The sequence below is a fragment of the Sebastes umbrosus genome, chromosome 9, assembly GCF_015220745.1.
Source record: "Sebastes umbrosus isolate fSebUmb1 chromosome 9, fSebUmb1.pri, whole genome shotgun sequence".
Classification (NCBI taxonomy): domain Eukaryota; kingdom Metazoa; phylum Chordata; class Actinopteri; order Perciformes; family Sebastidae; genus Sebastes; species Sebastes umbrosus.
The window spans coordinates 1,664,114-1,682,481 of record NC_051277.1 but is presented as its reverse complement, the minus strand read 5'-3'; the positions used below and the strand labels follow the sequence as shown (position 1 = coordinate 1,682,481).

Here is an 18,368-nt window from a genome sequence, read left to right as displayed (position 1 = left end):
GGTTAACTGTTTAAACTGGTCACTCATTAACCTGGTTAACTGTTTAAACTAACAACAGGTCACTCATTAACCTGGTTAACTGTTTAAACTGGTCACTCATTAACCTGGTTAACTGTTAAAACAGGTCACTCATTAACCTGGTTAACTGTTTAAACTGACGACAGGTCACTCATTAACCTGGTTAACTGTTTAAACTAACAACAGGTCACTCATTAACCTGGTTAACTGTTTAAACTGGTCACTCATTAACCTGGTTAACTGTTTAAACTAACAACAGGTCACTCATTAACCTGGTTAACTGTTTAAACTGGTCACTCATTAACCTGGTTAACTGTTTAAACAGGTCACTCATTAACCTGGTTAACTGTCAGTCAGTGTTAGCCCCGCCCCCAGCAGGTGTGCTCTCTCTCTCTCTCTCTCTCAGTGTTACCTGTGTCTCTGTTACCTGTCTGCTCTCTGTGGTCACTCTGTTATTGTCTGACCATGTTTCAGTTCAGTCTCTCTGTCTCGTCGTCTCGCTGCTGAGATGTCAGAGGAGGCGGTCAGCCTCGCCGCTGTGACCGTGCTGGGCGTCCTGCAGCAAGGTAAGAGAGCATGCTGGGTAATATGATAGCAGACTGACTGAACTGGTTTAATTTGAAGAAAGATGAATGGAGTCTGGTTGATTTCAATCTGTCCTCAATATACAGGTTTCATTATATATGATGCCAGAGTGTTTAAATTACTCCTCTCATTTCATACATTTATAAAGTAAAATGTACATTAAGTGCTTGAAGTAAAAGTATTCACTGTAAAGTACAATGTACTTAAAGTACTTAAGTAGTATAGTAGTAGTATATAGTGAAAGTATTAATTTTGGAGTAAAATGTCCTAAACATAGTAAAAGTATTTCATTGTCAAGTACAATGTACTTAAAGTACTTAAATTAAAAGTATTCATTTTGAAGTAAAATGTACTTAAAGTAAAAGTATTCATAGTCAAGTACAATATACTTAAAGTACTTAAGTAGTATAGTAGTAGTATATAGTAAAAGTATTAATTTTGAAGTAAAATTTCCTAAACATAGTTAAAGTAAAATAATTAATTGTCAAGTACGATGTACTTAAAGTACATAAAGTAAAAGTATTCATTGTCAAGTACAATATACTTAATGTACTTATATTAAAAGTATCAATTTTGAAGTAAAATGTCTTAAACATAGTTAAAGTAAAAGTATTCATTGTCATGTACAATGTACTTAAAGTACTTAAAGTATAAGATTCAATGTGAAGTAAAATGTACTTATAAAGTCAAATGTACTGAAAGTACTTAATGTACACGCCGCTGTCACCGTGTCGGGCATCCTGCAGCGAGCTCAGAGAGCACGCTGGGTAATATGAGAGCAGACTGACTGAACTGGTTTAATTTGAAGAAAGATGAATGTCTGGTTTTATTTCAATCTGTCCTCAATGTACAGGTTTCACTATATATGATGCCAGAGTGTTTAAATTACTCTCATTTCATAGACTTTAGTTTTTGTCTCTTCTTTACTGTTGATTCATGTTTTTATTATTTCAGTATATTTGGTGTTACTGTAATCGTCCGTCTGCTTCGACCTTTTCATCTTTTATTATTAGTAATGAGTTTGTTTTAAAAAAACAACTTTGCATTTACTACAAACACAGAGTGACCTTTGGTCTGAGCAGACAGCTGTTGTATGAATGAATCTGATTAAATATGATTTATGATTTGTGTTTGTTTCAGCCTATTTCTCTCTGCAGGTGATCTACGCCAGGAGGAAGTACTCGGTGTCTCCGCCCGCCACCACCGGACCCCCGGAGTTTGAGCGGATCTTCAGAGCTCAGTCAGTCTTTATCCTCAATTATTTCTTCCACAGTTCATTAAAATCTGCAGCAGATTAACAAGATTAACAATCCAACTAAAGATTGTTTTCTATTTAATTGTTTAGTCCAGCAGTTCCCCCCCCCGCCCCAGGCCTGAAGTCTGTGAAGTAATACTCAAATATTTGACCTACTTTAAAGGCTGGACACTCCTGGTGTCAAAAAACAAGGACACAATATCCATTTCAAGTTCCCACCGCTGATAGTTTCATCTGCTTTATATTAAACACAAATAATTCAGTTTAAAAAATAACATTTAAATTAGAAATATTCACATTAAAAGAAGCTGGAACTTCATAAATTAGTTCAAATTAGAAGTCCTTAATCAGAAAAGATTGAATTAGATGGAAAGTGAAAGGATTGTATTTCAAACTGCCCTCACATCAGATTAGTTTCATCTTTAGAGACGTTTTTAGTTGTGGGATATATTCCTAGATGCTCATATATGATGCCCAGTGTATCCTGATGCTCAATAAATGTTCAGTAAATTATTTTAAAACTTTTTTTTAAACTTACTTCTCTAAGTGTGCAATATGTTTTCAATGAGATTTACCCGTTTAACTGAAATGCAATGACTGTAAACATGCAAATTCATCTCAAATCATATTGAATATAAGATAATAACTATAGTTTAGAGGACAGAGTTCAGCCTCTTTCTTGATGCTCCCACCAGAGGGCACTAGAGACTAAATAAATTCACATTCACAGCACTGATACAGTATACAGTATACTGTACTGTAGGTATACAGTATACTGTATACAGTATGCTGTATACAGTATGTATGTATTACGTAAAAGTATTCATTGTGTGACTTCAGGAAGGTTCAACCATCAGACTGAGTGTCTCTGTGTTTTCAGAGCCAACTGTTCCGAGTATTTCCCGATCTTCCTCACTGTCCTGTGGACGTCCGGAGTCTTCTTCAGTCCAGGTGATCAGATAGAAACCAAACTCACCTGGATCAGTCTCAGTCTCAGTGTGTTCTTCAGCTGGATATGAATGAATGTGATTATAGATTATAGATTATAGATTATAGATTATAGATTATAAATGGATCGTTTGTGTTTCAGGTGTGTCTTCGGTCTGCGGTCTGCTCTACCTGTATGGACGCCTCCGATACTTCCGTGGTTATTCACAGTCGGCTCAGGAACGGTACGAGACAACTACACACCTGTTCACCTGTCTGATGTTTATTCTAAATTATTTTATGATTTAATAACAGAACATAACTACATGGACATTGGTTTCGATTCATTCTTACCTTCAGGGCTTTATAATCAAAGTTAGATAATAAAATGCACGGTTGGTTGGTTGGTTGGTTGGTTGGTTGGTTGGTTGGGTTGCTTGGGTTGGTTGGTTGGTTGGTTGGTTGGGTTGCTTGGGTTGGTTGGTTGGTTGGTTGGTTGGTTGGTTGGGGTGGTTGGTTGGTTGGTTGGTTGGTTGGTTGGTTGGTTGGTTGGTTGGTTGGTTGGTTGGTTGGTTGGTTGGTTGGTTGGTTGGTTGGGTTGATTGGTTGGTTGGTTGGTTGGTTGGTTGGTTGGGTTGCCTGGGATGGTTGGTTGGTTGGTTGGTTGGTTGGTTGGTTGGTTGGTTGGTTGGGTTGCTTGGGTTGGTTGTTTGGTTGGTTGGTTGGGTTGGTTGGGTTGGTTGGTTGGTTGGGTTGGTTGGTTTGTTGGTTGGGTTGGTTGGTTGGTTGGTTGGGTTGATTGGTTGGTTGGTTGGTTGGTTGGGTTGCCTGGGATGGTTGGTTGGTTGGTTGGTTGGTTGGTTGGTTGGTTGGGTTGGTTGGTTGGTTGGTTGGGTTGATTGGTTGGTTGGCTGGTTGGTTGGTTGTTTGGTTGGGTTGGTTGGTTGGTTGGTTGGTTGGTTGGTTGGTTGGTTGGTTGGTTGGTTAGTTGGGTTGATTGGTTGGTTGGTTGGTTGTTGATTGGTTGGTTGGTTTGGTTGGTTGGATGGTTGACTGATTGGTTGGCTGGTTAATTGACAGATTGATTGATTGATTGATTGATTGATTGATTGATTGATTGATTGATTGATGATTGATTGATTGATTGATTGATTATCCGTCTCCCTCTGCAGGTTGGCTCCTATGTACTTCAGCGCTCAGGTTCTGTGGGTTCTGACCGGGTTCTCGTGTCTCGGCGTGTTCCTCACGTTCTGCAGAGTTTACCTGAAGGTGGACCTGCTGCACGGGCTCAGCTCTGCCCTCAGCCTGGTCTGAAGGAGCTGGTGACTCTCAGGGGTCAAAGGTCAGACGTCACAAGAGAGAAACTGGGCCTTTTTTCTTTTTTTTTTTTAAATTTGTGATAATAAAATGATATTAAAACTCTTAACAGGTCATTTGTTTTCTCCTCAATAATGAATGATAATTATAAATGTCTGTTCTTTTTACATGGTGTGAAATGGTCTATAAATTGTATATTTGTGACATCACAGATGTACAGAAATCCTGACGGCTTTTATACAGAACATAAACCTGCTTTATAATGAAAAAGACATGAAAATCTCACTTTTCACTACATGGGACCTTTAAGTTAATAGAATATCAGTTGATTCCAGTAAATTCCTGTCTGATGTTTTACAGTGTGAACTTTCACTGTGGTCAGAGGTGGATTGTGGGTAAATAGTTGTTGCACAATGAAGTGGCGTCTATTAATAGGGCCGCCTGGTGAGTTTATATCGAGATCTACATGAACAAACACACACGCATCGGTTCACGTGTGGAATGTGTATTTGTGTGTATTTTTAGCGTGTGCTCGTCGTCGCCGACGGCAACAGTTGTTGTTTTCAGAATAACTTTCCATCCAACAACAACAGCTGCTTTACTTTCTGTCGCTGCAGCGACAACGTGCATGACATCATGACGTCATGACATCACACTCATCACATACATCACATACTACATACAAGAGTACAAGTATTTGATATTCTTCTGTCTGTTTGAGGTGATAAACGAGTCGATGTTTCACTAGACCAGCGGTCAGCAACCTGCGGCTCCCTGTGGAGTTTTAAAAATGGAAATGAAAAACTGTTTTTGTTTACATATTGATTTCTATTTATCATTGTTGTAGGTCTATGGTACGATGGTACGACGGAGTGTTAGGGCCACATTGAGGAAAAAAAAGAAATCTGAGATTTAGAGAATAAAGTCATAATATTATAAAGTAGTAATTTTATGTGTTATTTTCTTTTTTTCTGGTAAAGTTATGACTTTATTCTATAAATCTAAGATGAAGGAGAAGAAGAGGTTAAAGATTAAAGAGGACACACAATGATCAAATACAAAAACAAATCCATCCGTTTGTTTTCCAGCTGCTCCAACTTCCTGTTTCCTACCTGATCCAATTAAGAGCTCAAAGCTGATTGGCTGATGCAGTTCACCTGTCAGCCGTTAATCTGATCAGCTGTGAAAACAGAAAGATTAAACGGAGTCTTTCAGAGGAGAGAAGTGAGTTTACCTGAAGCCGGAACCACAAACACAACTAATAAACCTGATTAATGAATTTACAGAAGAGCTCGTCTTAACGAACCGTGACATCATCGGCACTTTTCTCCGTGTTGTGATGTCACTAACTGGATCTTTCAGAGTGTCCCTGTCAATATTTAACATATGCATTTATCCCCCCCCCCCACTCAATAAAAACACGAGTAGCAGAGGACTTGTATTTTTAAATAGTTACTGGATGTAACTCCAGTTCTATGAGTACGTGCGTCTAGAGTCTAGAAGGTATCCTGCAAATCTACAAGAACTTGCATTAACACTCGCAAGACTCGCTGCCTGCCGACCTTTCCTGACCTCAACCATTCGAGGTCAGTGCCTAACCTGAACCAGCTCGCAAGAGTTTCAAAATGTGTGCGTTTCCCTCTAGCCATGATGACCCTATAACGGGCTTCGCTACTGGGCGCCAAGGCGGAACGACTTATTTCACACATTTTTTTGGCCTTTCTTCGGCCCTTTTTCAAACACTTTTCTGCCATTGTTTTGGACATTTTTCTGACATTAATTTGACATTTTTTGGCCTTTTTTCTGACATTTTTCTGACTTTTGTTTCAGACATATGTCAGACATTACTTCAACCATCGGTCTTTCTTTGGTAATTTCTTTAACTTTTTTTCAGGCTTATTTTCTTATATTTTTTCTGATATTTTCAAACTTTTTTTGGACATATGTCGGAATTTTCTTCAGACATTTTTCAGCCTTTTTTTTTTTTTTTTTTACATTTTTGGGAATTTTTTTTCAGAATTCTTTTCAGACTTTTCTTCTGCCTCTCTTCAGCCGTAGTCTACATTTAGATAAAACACTGAACCAACAGAATCGGTGTTGTAAATGAACAACTCACTGGTTAACTGGTTTATTAAACTGGTTTATTAAACTGGTTAAAACCTCTGACACTGAGTGGATGATGAGCAGCTTTAAACTGAAATGTTGACGTTGTTCTTCCAGTAAGACAAAGTTAATCATCTCACCTGCAGACTGGGAGGCTGATTAACTCGATGTGTGTGTGTCTGTGTGTGTGTGTGTGTGTGTGTGTGTGTTTGGTCCTCACAAGAACATAAAGACGACAAACCTCCTCCACAGTCGTCAGAGTTGAAGTGTGAATGTTGTTTTATGGGCTTAAACAGAAAATCCTGCAGAGCTCAGCGGGACAATAAATCTGCAGCTTCGCCCTCAAACTACAACCAAAAACTACAGCTGCCATTTTTAATTTATACTAATAGTGTGTTACTTTACCATGCAGAGTTTATTACATGTGACACACATTAGGGACGGGTCAACTTTAAGATCTCAATAAAACACGGTTGTTATGTCGTAATCATTATATTTCTAATGATTACAACATTTAACTGATGAGAGTCACCGTAAGAAAAAGTTTCTCTTATAATCAAGAAGAAGAAATTACATCAAACTGTGACGACACGCTGAACGCCAGATTTTAAATGACATTAAGCAGCATAATAACGTCTACAGTCTCTGTGTTTAATATCGGCACTAATCAGGAATGTTCTCCACATCAATAAACAGTTCATGCTCATAAATATCATGAAATGTGGGATTTTTTTGTCACTATTTAAAGTTTGTGGGGGTTTTCAGGCCGGTTCGTCACAGTGACCATGACGCTGACATCACAGACCCGCTACTGCTCATGTCACATGATCTGATCTATAAGCAATCAATATTTGTATGATTTTGTTTTCATTTGGCAAACAATATAATTTACAATCCAGTAAAGTATTGTACTTTTTTTTTGCTTCTTACCTTTGTTTTTTTTGCTCTGAACTGTTGTAACAGTAAAATGAGCCCTTTGGATTAAGTCCTATATCTATCTATTTATTATTACTTTTTTATTTTAATTTATTTTCAAGTTTGAAATTCACTTTTACAATTCAACAAATTATTTTTTTTTGTATTTAACTAATTTATTTTGCATTATTACAATTATTTTTTTCATTTAGTTTTGTTGTTTTTAATGCAAATATAAAACTCACTGTATTATTCTGTTTTATTTTTATTTACCTTTTAATCTTATTTTAAATAATTATCACATTTTAATTTTCTAAAATTCACCAAATTATTTTATTTGAGTTTTTATTACTTTTAATTACTATAATTTTGTAATTATTAAACTTGTAGTTTTCATTTAGCTGTTTGTTTTTAATGCAAATAAAAAACTATTATTTAAACTAATTATTTTATTTTATTATTATTTTTATTTAATCTCATTTTATAGTTATTATTACTATTATTGTTTTTCCAAAATTCACCAAAATTATTTTATTTTATTTTTATACCTTTTATTTTGTAATTAATAAAATTGTATTTTCATTTTTGTTTTCTTGTTTGTAATGAAAACATAAAATCAGTCAAATCAGTCAATCAGAATTATTCAGTTTTATTTTCATATACTTATTTAATCTTATTTTATTGAAATTATTACTGTTATTATTTTTCTAAAATTCACCAAATTATTTTATTTTGTTATTAAAGCTAATTTCAATTACTTTTATTCACAATAAAACATTATTAATATATATATGTATATATACATATATATATATATACATATATATATATGTATATATACATATATATATACCAAAGAAATATTAAAGAAAGGCCAATTGTTGCAGAAAATTCTGACATATGTCTTAAAAAAAAGTTAGAAAAGTGTCCGAAAAAGGGCAAAAAAGGGCAAATAAATGTTGGCAAAATGTCCAAAAAAGAGGCAAAAAATCTGACATATTTAAAAAAAAAAAAAAAGTCTGAAGACGTTCAAAGAAAATACCAAAAATATATTCAGAAAAAGTCAGAAAAAGGGCAATATATGGCAATATATATATATATATATACATATATATATATGTATCTATATCCTATTCCTTCTGTTAAATAAAGTTTTATTTTATGTATTCAATGTGTTTTTTTGTTGTTGTTTACCTTTTCATTGGTTTGACCAGTTTACGAAGTGTCCCTGAAGGCAGCACGGATAAGCCCCGCCCCCTGAGGCCGGCGGACCGAGTGGTGCGTTCACGGGACAGCTTTTGAAAGTTGTCAACAGAGAAGAAGAAGAAGAGGAAGAAGAAGAGGAAGAGGAGGAAGAGTAGAGGAGAGAAGGAGTAGCGGAGAGCGCGGCTACTAACGGACAGAGAGCTCTGAGCACCGGCAGGAGGAGGAGGAGATGGGCTGCAGCCACAGCAAGGTGACAAACACTGAACACTAAACACTAGAACCCTGTGGAACCCTGTGGAACCCTGTAGAACCCTGTGGAACCCTGTGGAACCCGGGTACAGACCGGGACACAGTCGGTAGAAGGTGACTGTGTGTCGGGAGGAGGAGGTTCATCAGCAGGCTGTCGGTGGTCGGTGTGTTCGGGTGGTGGGTTGGTGCTGCTCTCTGGGAAGTTCTGGTTAATAATGAGCCTCTAGCAGATCTAAACTAGCTCACCATTAAATCACAGTTTACAAACTACCGACCTGCAGACAGACAACACTCACACCGACAACCTCTGTTCTGAACATCTGGTTCTGATCTGACTGAAGAGTCTGAGTGTTCCCACGATGCTGCTGAGAGGCTGTTTAACAGCTCTATACGCGATTTAATCTACTAACTATCTGAAATAATCATGTTGTTATGAGTTAACTGTGATTGTTACACACTTTAATACACTTTAATACACTGTGTACCACTTTAATACACTTTAATACACTTTAATACACTTTAATACACTTTAATACACTTTAATACACTTTAATACACTGTGTACCACTTTAATACACTTTAATACACTTTAATACACTTTAATACACTGAGTAACACTTTAATACACTTTAATACACTTTAATACACTGTGTACCACTTTAATACACTGAGTAACACTTTAATACACTTTAATACACTTTAATACACTGTGTACCACTTTAATACACTGAGTAACACTTTAATACACTTTAATACACTTTAATACACTGTGTACCACTTTAATACACTTTAATACACTGTGTACCACTTTAATACACTGTGTAACACTTTAATACACTTTAATACACTTTAATACACTGTGTACCACTTTAATACACTGTGTACCACTTTAATACACTTTAATACACTTTAATACACTGTGTACCACTTTAATACACTTTAATACACTTTAATACACTTTAATACACTGAGTAACACTTTAATACACTTTAATACACTTTAATACACTGTGTACCACTTTAATACACTTTAATACACTTTAATACACTGAGTAACACTTTAATACACTGTGTACCACTTTAATACACTGTGTAACACTTTAATACACTTTAATACACTTTAATACACTGTGTACCACTTTAATACACTGTGTAACACTTTAATACACTGTGTACCACTTTAATACACTGTGTAACACTTTAATACACTGTGTACCACTTTAATACACTGTGTACCACTTTAATACACTGTGTAACACTTTAATCTCTTAAAATAATCATAATTTGAGATAAAGTATGTTTTTATGAGTTCAAATCTATTGTTACACACTTTAATACACTTTATGACACATTTTAATCTCTTTTACAATCCTAATTTGAGATAAAGTGTGTTTTTATGGTGTTTTATCACTTTAATAGTCATAATATCCTCCTGTGAGTTCCTACTGTGTGTGATACTCTGCAGTGATATGTATTGTGTTATAATCTTGTGTAATCCTCTCAGCCTTTATGAATGGATATTAAGATGACAGCTCTGTGATAACATTAGTAGTTATTGTTTAATTTCTAAGGATATCAACACTTTAATACTCTTTATTTTACTTCCTCCATGTGTCAGTCAGTCAGTCAGTCAGTAGAGAGTTAATATATTGTGTGAAATCACAGTAATCCTGTTGTATAGTTTTTCAGTATTTCTGTAGTATTAATATGTTTAACCTCACAGAGGGTGAACAGTGGGACAGCTGTTGTCTTCCTCTGGTTATTGATAGAAGTCTTCATGTGGTCGCTGGTCTCCAGACTGAGGAGCTCCGGGGGGCTGTGTGGTTGGATGGTTGATAACATTGATCAATATTCAGATTCAGATCCTTCCTGAACCCGCAGAGTGCTGCTGTCAACATTATCAATACTATAAATCAAAGTTGTGTTATCTCTGTTTGTTGGCTGAAGATGCAGAAACAGTCAGACGTCAGTTATTGATCAGTTTTCTGAGACTCCTGAACTACGAAACATCTGTTACGTTTCTTCCTAACATTGTCTTGTAGAAAATACATTAAACATCATAAACTGTATATAAGAAGTGAACGAAGTCACCATGATGTCACCTAATGGTTTGCGGGCTACGTTTCCGAAGCCTCGAGTTCGTCATTTTGGCCGTCGCCATCTTGGTTTTCGGCCGTCGCCATCTTGGTTTTTGGCCTTTTTATAATTCCCCATAAACCAAGGTGACGCCTTCAAATGTCTTGTTTTATCTGACCAACTCTCCAAAACCCTAAAATATTCAGTTTATTATCAAGAAAAACATCAAGTCTTAACATTAGAGAAGCTGGAACCAGAAAACATTTTGCTTAAATGCACTTTAATGATATGAGGTGACTGTAGTAATGTTGTTGTTGGTGGTATTATAGTTGTCTGTGTTTTTATCTGACGTTTGCTGCCTGTCACAAGATGATAGTAAATATCTATTTAATGTATCTGAGTGTCAAAATAGTTGCAGATTAATAGATCTACAGAAAATTAATCACATTTTAAGTTTGAGTTTATCTGATAAAGTGAGTTTCTACAGAACCGTCAATCATCACCTTCCTGCTGGAATAAACATATAATTCAGATGTTTAAACCAGTTAGTTTAATCACAGACCAGTTTAAGGAGCTGTTGCATAACATGGAGTCCAGTGGAGCTTTTGATTATCTCAGAATAGAAACAGATTTAGAGGCTCAGAGTCTGAGCTGCTGCTGCAGGAGATCACTGACATGCTGACGGCTTGTTTTGATTCACATTAATTCATTCATTGTTGGTACTTTAAGTTATACTTATAGGAACAGATCCTGCTGCTGTAAAATTAGTTTTTTTAAAGGAACTCTCGGAAACACTACTGCCTTTGTCCACAGGGACCGCCAAAATCAACACAAAATTAAAGTTCCTCGTAGTAACTTTAATGTAAACAAACATTTTAGAGATTTGAGTAATTGTTTAAAGAATTGTGACGTGATGTGTAAAACCTTCAGTCATTTACTGCCGACATTTGTGCAAAGACAAAGATACGCAGCAGCAGTGACTGCTGGGAAAAATGCTAAATTCAGCTCCAACTTCACATATTTGATGAAACACTTGCAGAAACATCATGCAAAGAAAAAAAGAAAACATCCTTCAGACAAAAAGTAAACAAAGAAAATCATGAACTTCATTGTTCTGAATGACGGAGGCTTTCTGTGGTTGTAAACGTGGACGTTTAATTAAACATCTTTAAATCTGCCAAAGCTGCGTTTCACCTCCAGAACGTCTGCTGCTCATGTGTGAACGCTGCAACAGCTTCAGCTTTTACTGCCAACATATGAAGCTCAGACATGTTGTGAGTCTGAAAAACGCTGAGTCATTGGTTTTATTCACTTATCTGTAAAATGTTTTTAGAAAGATTTTAATCAAAAAGCTTAATTTGCTTCATTTACAAAGAGCTTCAGTGTTGTGCTTCATCAAAGTTAATTATAACCTATTTGGTCGCCTAAAAATGTCTTATTTAGCTTACAGTTGTACTTAGCTCCACCATCTTGTGTCACTTCTGGTTGCCAAAAAACCAAGATGGAGTCAGCTAAAAAAACAAGATGGTGATGGGCCAAAACCAAGATGGAGACCACCAATAACCAAGATGGAGACCACCAAAAACCAAGATGGAGACGGCTAAAAAACCAAGATGACAACAGCCAAAAACCAAGATGGAGACAACCAAAAACCAAGATGGCGAAGGCCAAAAACCAAGATGGAGACCACCAAAAACCAAGATGGAGACGGCTAAGAAACCAAGATGGCGAAGGCCAAAAACCAAGATGGAGACCACCAAAAACCAAGATGGAGACGGCTAAAAAACCAAGATGACAATGGCCAAAAACCAAGATGGAGACAACCAAAAACCAAGATGGCGAAGGCCAAAAACCAAGATGGCGAAGGCCAAAAACCAAGATGGAGACAACCAAAAACCAAGATGGAGACGGCCAAAACCAAGATGGAGACGGTCAAAACCAAGATGGAGACGGCCAAAAACCAAGATGGAGACCACCAAAAATCAAGATGGAGACGGCTAAAAAACCAAGATGGCGAAGGCCAAAAACCAAGATGACGGCGGCCAAAAACCGAGATGGCAACGGCCAAAACCAAGATGGCGATGGCCAAAAACCAAGATGGAGACGGCTAAAAAACCAAGATGGCGAAGGCCAAAAACCAAGATGGAGACGGCCAAAAACCAAGATGGCGACAACCAAAAACCAAGATGGAGACAACCAAAAACCAAGATGACGACGGCCAAAAACCAAGATGGCGAAGGCCAAAAACCAAGATGGAGACGACCAAAAACCAAGATGGAGACGACCAAAAACCAAGATGGAGACGGCCAAAACCAAGATGGAGACGGCCAAAAACCAAGATGGAGACCACCAAAAACCAAGATGGAGACCACCAAAAACCAAGATGGAGACGGCTAAAAAACCAAGATGGCGAAGGCCAAAAACCAAGATGACGACGGCCAAAAACCGAGATGGAGACCACCAAAAACCAAGATGGCGACGGCTAAAAAACCAAGATGGCGAAGGCCAAAAACCAAGATGGAGACGGCCAAAAACCAAGATGGCGACAACCAAAAACCAAGATGGAGACAACCAAAAACCAAGATGACGACGGCCAAAAACCAAGATGGCGAAGGCCAAAAACCAAGATGGAGACGACCAAAAACCAAGATGGAGACGACCAAAAACCAAGATGGAGACGGCCAAAACCAAGATGGAGACGGCCAAAAACCAAGATGGAGACCACCAAAAACCAAGATGGAGACCACCAAAAACCAAGATGGAGACGGCTAAAAAACCAAGATGGCGAAGGTCAAAAACCAAGATGACGACGGCCAAAAACCGAGATGGAGACGGCTAAAAAACCAAGATGGCGAAGGCCAAAAACCAAGATGGAGACGGCTAAAAAACCAAGATGACGACGGCTAAAAAACCAAGATGGAGACCACCAAAAACCAAGATGGCGAAGGCCAAAAACCAAGATGGAGACGGCTAAAAAACCAAGATGACGACGGCTAAAAAACCAAGATGGCGAAGGCCAAAAATCAAGATGGAGACGGCCAAAAACCAAGATGGAGACGGCCAAAATGACATACTCAAGGCTTCAAAACGGCAGTCCACAAACCAATCGGTGACGTCATGGTGACTACATCCACTTCTTATATAGATATAGATATTAAAAATAACTTTAATACGTTAATCCAAAAATATAAGATAAAAATAGTGAAGTAAGTAAATAATTGTTGGCTGCAGCTCTAAATAGGACCCATAAACGTCTCATTAAACCTCAACATGATTCTATAAAAGAGCTGCAGAACAGCCTTTAAAACAGCTGTAGACGTTGTGTCTGTGTTGTTGAACCTGTGGACTTCAGCAGCTCTCATGTTGCTGCAGGTTATTTCTCACCTCCAGCTCGTCCAGTTGTCTCTGAGCCAACAGATGGTCCGTCTGCCGCCCCCGTCAACTCTCTGAGGTTACACTTTTCCACCGGCGGACCTGAACGCCCCGCTGTAAACCTGAAGTCAGTTTATGTCTGAGCGGCGGTGAGGTGTTACACACCGAGCCGACGGCTTGTTTAAAACATGAAAAACTGCAGTGTGACCAGAGTGTTATGAAAATATGAGCTGGCTGAGTTACAGCTTAAAACCCCAAATAATTGAATGGAGTTCTGCTAGTTTGACCTTTTAATGTTTACAGTCACACTGCAGCTACAACTTTAACACTAGTTCCCATTGTAAGAACTAGAAGAAGAAGTAGAGGAAGTGAAGAAAACAGGAAGTTTAAACCTCGTAGAGAGCGTTCAAACTTTAAACAGAAGAAATGACTAAATGGTAGTTGTGTCATCAAACTGGAGTTTAGTTTGCAACACATCAAAATAGGAACGTTTTGTGGATCTAACCCAACAGTATATTATCTATGGATATCAGCTGTGGAGCTCAGAGACAGACGGTTATGTTCTGTTATTAAACGGCCTCATGTGATGTCTTCTGATCAGACCTGAAGTCTGCAGAGATGCTGAAGCCTCAAGTCCTTCTTGTGACTTCTGTTCATTTTTTTACTGATGAATTCAGAAATTATCCGCGTTACCGTGGCAACGAGTAAATATCACGTTGTTGTCTTGAATCTGCATCCGAGGAAACGAGGAGAAACGACCCGAGGGAGGCCGAACAGTCTGCTTTAAAACCCTATTAAAGTAAAAACACATAAATATTATCAGCAGAATGGACTGAAAGTATCAATAGTATAAAATAAACGTCTCCTGTGACTGATGTAATATTATATGTAACATCATTAGATAATAATAATAGTTAATAGCAGCTGCTCCAGGTGGAACTTCTTTATCAGAGCTTCATCTCTAAAACTGAGCCGCTACGAGCTAAAAATCACAAGTTGTGTTAATACGTTAAAATGAATTTGCTTTAGCTTTGACAGCCCTAATAAATACATTTCATAGTTCCAGATTTTCTGCTTTTTCTTTTAATAATAATAATAATAATAATAATAATAATAATAATAATAATAATAATTGACATTTTTCAGATATTTTCCACTTGTTTTTTCCACATATTTTACTGATAATATTTGGACTTTTTTTGTTTTGTTTTTTTTACATATTCTACTAATAATTTTTGGACATTTTCACCTTATTTATTTATTCATTTATCTTTTTTTTTTTTTTTTTTACATATTTCCAAATACTTTTTGGACATATTTCACTTTATTTATATATTTATCTTTTTCTTTTTTTTTCACATTTCCTAATAATTTTTGGGCATTTTCTGACATTTTTCACATATTTTACTAACGATCTTCTGACATCGTTCATATATTTTTTTTCACATATTTTACTAATAATTTATGAATATTTTTCATTATTTTACTTATATTATATTATATAATAAACATATCATGTATAAATAAGAAACATGTAAATCTGTAAAGTAACCACTAACTAATACGCTTCTAATAAATGTAGTGCAGTAACAAGCTCAATATTCAGGCTACGGCATCAAATCTGCAGTGTGAACAAAAAGCCATGACCTCCCGACCCCCTGCAGGGCCCCGACCCCCCTGTTGAGCTCCAGAGCTCAGAAGCCACTTCCTGCCACAGAGAGGCAGCGAGCGGCGGTTTGTAAACTGTTCTCACGTGTTGAGTATTTAGACTTTATAGAGCAGCTGTTGGATCGTGAACTTTACCCAAAATATCACCAAGAGACCAGGTGTTTCCTGATAACCTATCAATGTATTGATTACTACTGAACAACTGTGACATTGATTAGTGTCATCATCACTACATTTGCTAAGTTGACACGGTAAGATCAGCTGAGCTCTTTTGCAAGAGAGAGACAGAAAAACAACGAAAACAAACAACATCAGACGTCATTACATAAAGCCAGCCAGGCTAGCAGTTTCCCTCTGGTTCCAGTCTTTATGCTAAGCTAAGCTAACTGGCTGTGGCTTCATATTCACTGACTGCACAGACGTGAGAGAGGAATCAATCTGAACATCTGACTCTCAGAGAGAAAGAGAAGAAGTATATTCACCAAAATGTCAAACTGTATTTATTGTTTTAAGGATTATTTCTCTTCTGTCAGTAAGATAAGACCATGTTCTTCACTCAGATGGAGTTTAATTTATGGAAAATAATTTCAAAGAAGAGTCTCGTTTAGATGTTTTCCTGTAATCGTTCAGCTCTAATCTAATGAGCTCTTTTATGAGCTTCTTTAACTCTTTAACGCAGCTTTAATGGAGATAAACTGGGCTTGTAATCCTTCACAGGAAGCGTGAATAAAGAGAAACTCAAACCTCAGTAGTTCTGCTCGTATTTAGAACGGTTTCTCTTTGATATGAGAGTTTAGATGTTTTTCCCCACAGTGAGCAGTTAAATGACTCGACTCTGTGGTTTAGTTAAAGACCAGGAAACGTTTCAGTGTTTGTGATGAACTTCAGGTTAAAAGATGCTTCAGTTTATCGTTTGATTCCTCCGTCTGCTGCTGAGATATTTGACAAGTCGAAGGGAAATCAAAGAGCTGCTCTTCGTCTCCGTGTGAGAGTTCAACCTCGTTCCTCTCCGGACGTTAAATCTCATCCTGACGAGCTCCGCGGGGACGTTTAAACACCTGGGCGAACATTTCATCATGTAGCTGAGATTATGTGTCCTGAACGTCAGACAGAGACGTGTTTGTTGTCTGGAAATGAAATCAAACTAGAATAAGACAGGTCAAAGCGTTTCTCGTAGGTTGGCAGCGTTTTGACATCCCTTCTTCATTGTGTAGTTTTGTGGTTTTGCAGAGGAGGAAAACAGTCATTACTGTTGTACAGAAACATGTTTGTCACTAACTCTAACAGACTTTAAAAATAAAAAACAGCTGCAGAAGTGAAGTTTTTCAACTTAACTCAACTTTGACCCAGAAACACAAAGTTCACCTGATGGACTTCTGACAGACGAAACGCACACTTCTTCTCTTCTTCATAACTCAGTGAAATCTGAACACATATAAATCAAACACTTATTTTTAGATTCAGTGTGACTTACACTTCCAGAGGATTTCATTATGTCTAATGTCTATACAGAATAAACGTCCATAAGTCCACTTACAAATCAGAGAAAAATAACTCTGCAGAACTTCACTGAGAATCTTCATGTTTTTAAGTTTTCTTCAATATCAAAGTAAAACATTTTTTAATATTATTACTAGGGCTGTCGGTCGATTAAAATATTTAATCACTTTTTATCTGTTCTAAATGTACCTTAAATGGAGATCTGTCAAGTATTTAATCCTCTTATCAACATGGGAGTGGACAAATATGCTGCTTTATGTAAATGTATGTATATATTTATTATTATAAATCAATTAACAACACAAAACAATGTCAGATATTGATCCAGAAACCCTCACAGGTACTGCATTTAGCATAAAACAATATGCTCCAATCATAACATGGCAAACTGCAGCCCAACAGGCAACAACAGCTGTCAGTGTGTCAGTGTGCTGACTTGACTATGACTTGCCCCAAACTGCATGTGATTATCATAAAGTGGGCATGTCTGTAAAGGGGAGACTCGTGGGTACCCATAGAACACATTTACATTCACTGATCTGGAGGTCAGAGGTCAAGGGACCCCTTGGTTGGTACCGATGGATTCATCAGGTTTTTCTAGTTTCATATGATACAGTATCTTCACTCCAGCTTTAAAACTGAGCCGCTACAACCTAATAATTCTCACGTCTCCTCTTCTTATCAATTGAACCCTGTTTAATCAAAAGGATGTGTTTCCTGTTTTGCCTCTCAGAGGTCAGAGGTCAGCTTTGTTCAGCTTTAACTGTGTGAATGTGCCCCGTCAGCCAGTTGAAACACTGATACTCTGTGTTTGATAATGGAGATGTCTTAATGCAGTGATGAGTCAGCATCCTGTGTTGTACTGATATCTTTGCTCTATAGCAGCGTCAGACTTTCATTTATCTGTTTTTTAATTGACTGATTTGACCCGAAACAACCTGGACGGTGAAGCTGTTTTTGTGTGGCGTTAACGAACAAACCCGTTACTCATGCCTGTAATAAATCCATGTGGACTATGAACTTTATATCGAGCTCTACCTCAGACAACCTGTGGTTTCTGGTGTGAAGCCCGTTGAGTCCTGACAAATCAGGACGTCTAATGACGTCTTCTTCTTGGACATTTTCTTTGCTAAACTATAGAAACAAGACTCTGTCAAAACCGAGTATCTGTCTGGACC

The 18,368-nt window shown here is 37.3% G+C and overlaps 2 protein-coding genes across 3 annotated transcripts in view; both read left to right on the top strand.

Annotated features, from left to right (window-relative positions):
- Positions 1 to 246: 246 nt before the first annotated feature.
- Positions 247 to 4,211, top strand: ltc4s (leukotriene C4 synthase). The gene is made up of 5 exons (XM_037780337.1): positions 247 to 584; positions 1,744 to 1,843; positions 2,739 to 2,809; positions 2,949 to 3,030; positions 3,958 to 4,211. The coding sequence occupies exons 1-5, from the start codon at positions 527 to 529 to the stop codon at positions 4,097 to 4,099; spliced, it is 453 nt and encodes a 150-aa protein (XP_037636265.1). The 5' UTR covers positions 247 to 526; the 3' UTR covers positions 4,100 to 4,211.
- The window catches only part of ccdc69 (coiled-coil domain containing 69), a 31,808-nt gene continuing 15,952 nt past the window's right edge, over positions 2,513 to 18,368 (top strand). Inside the window, exons 1-2 of one of the 2 annotated variants that reach the window (XM_037780335.1) lie at positions 2,513 to 2,523; positions 8,482 to 8,576. In XM_037780335.1, coding sequence (XP_037636263.1) covers positions 8,556 to 8,576 — 21 coding nt within the window. In that variant the 5' untranslated portion in view covers positions 2,513 to 2,523; positions 8,482 to 8,555. Of the gene's footprint in view, positions 2,524 to 8,412; positions 8,577 to 18,368 lie in introns of those variants that run through there. The other variant, XM_037780334.1, reaches the window with a different exon arrangement.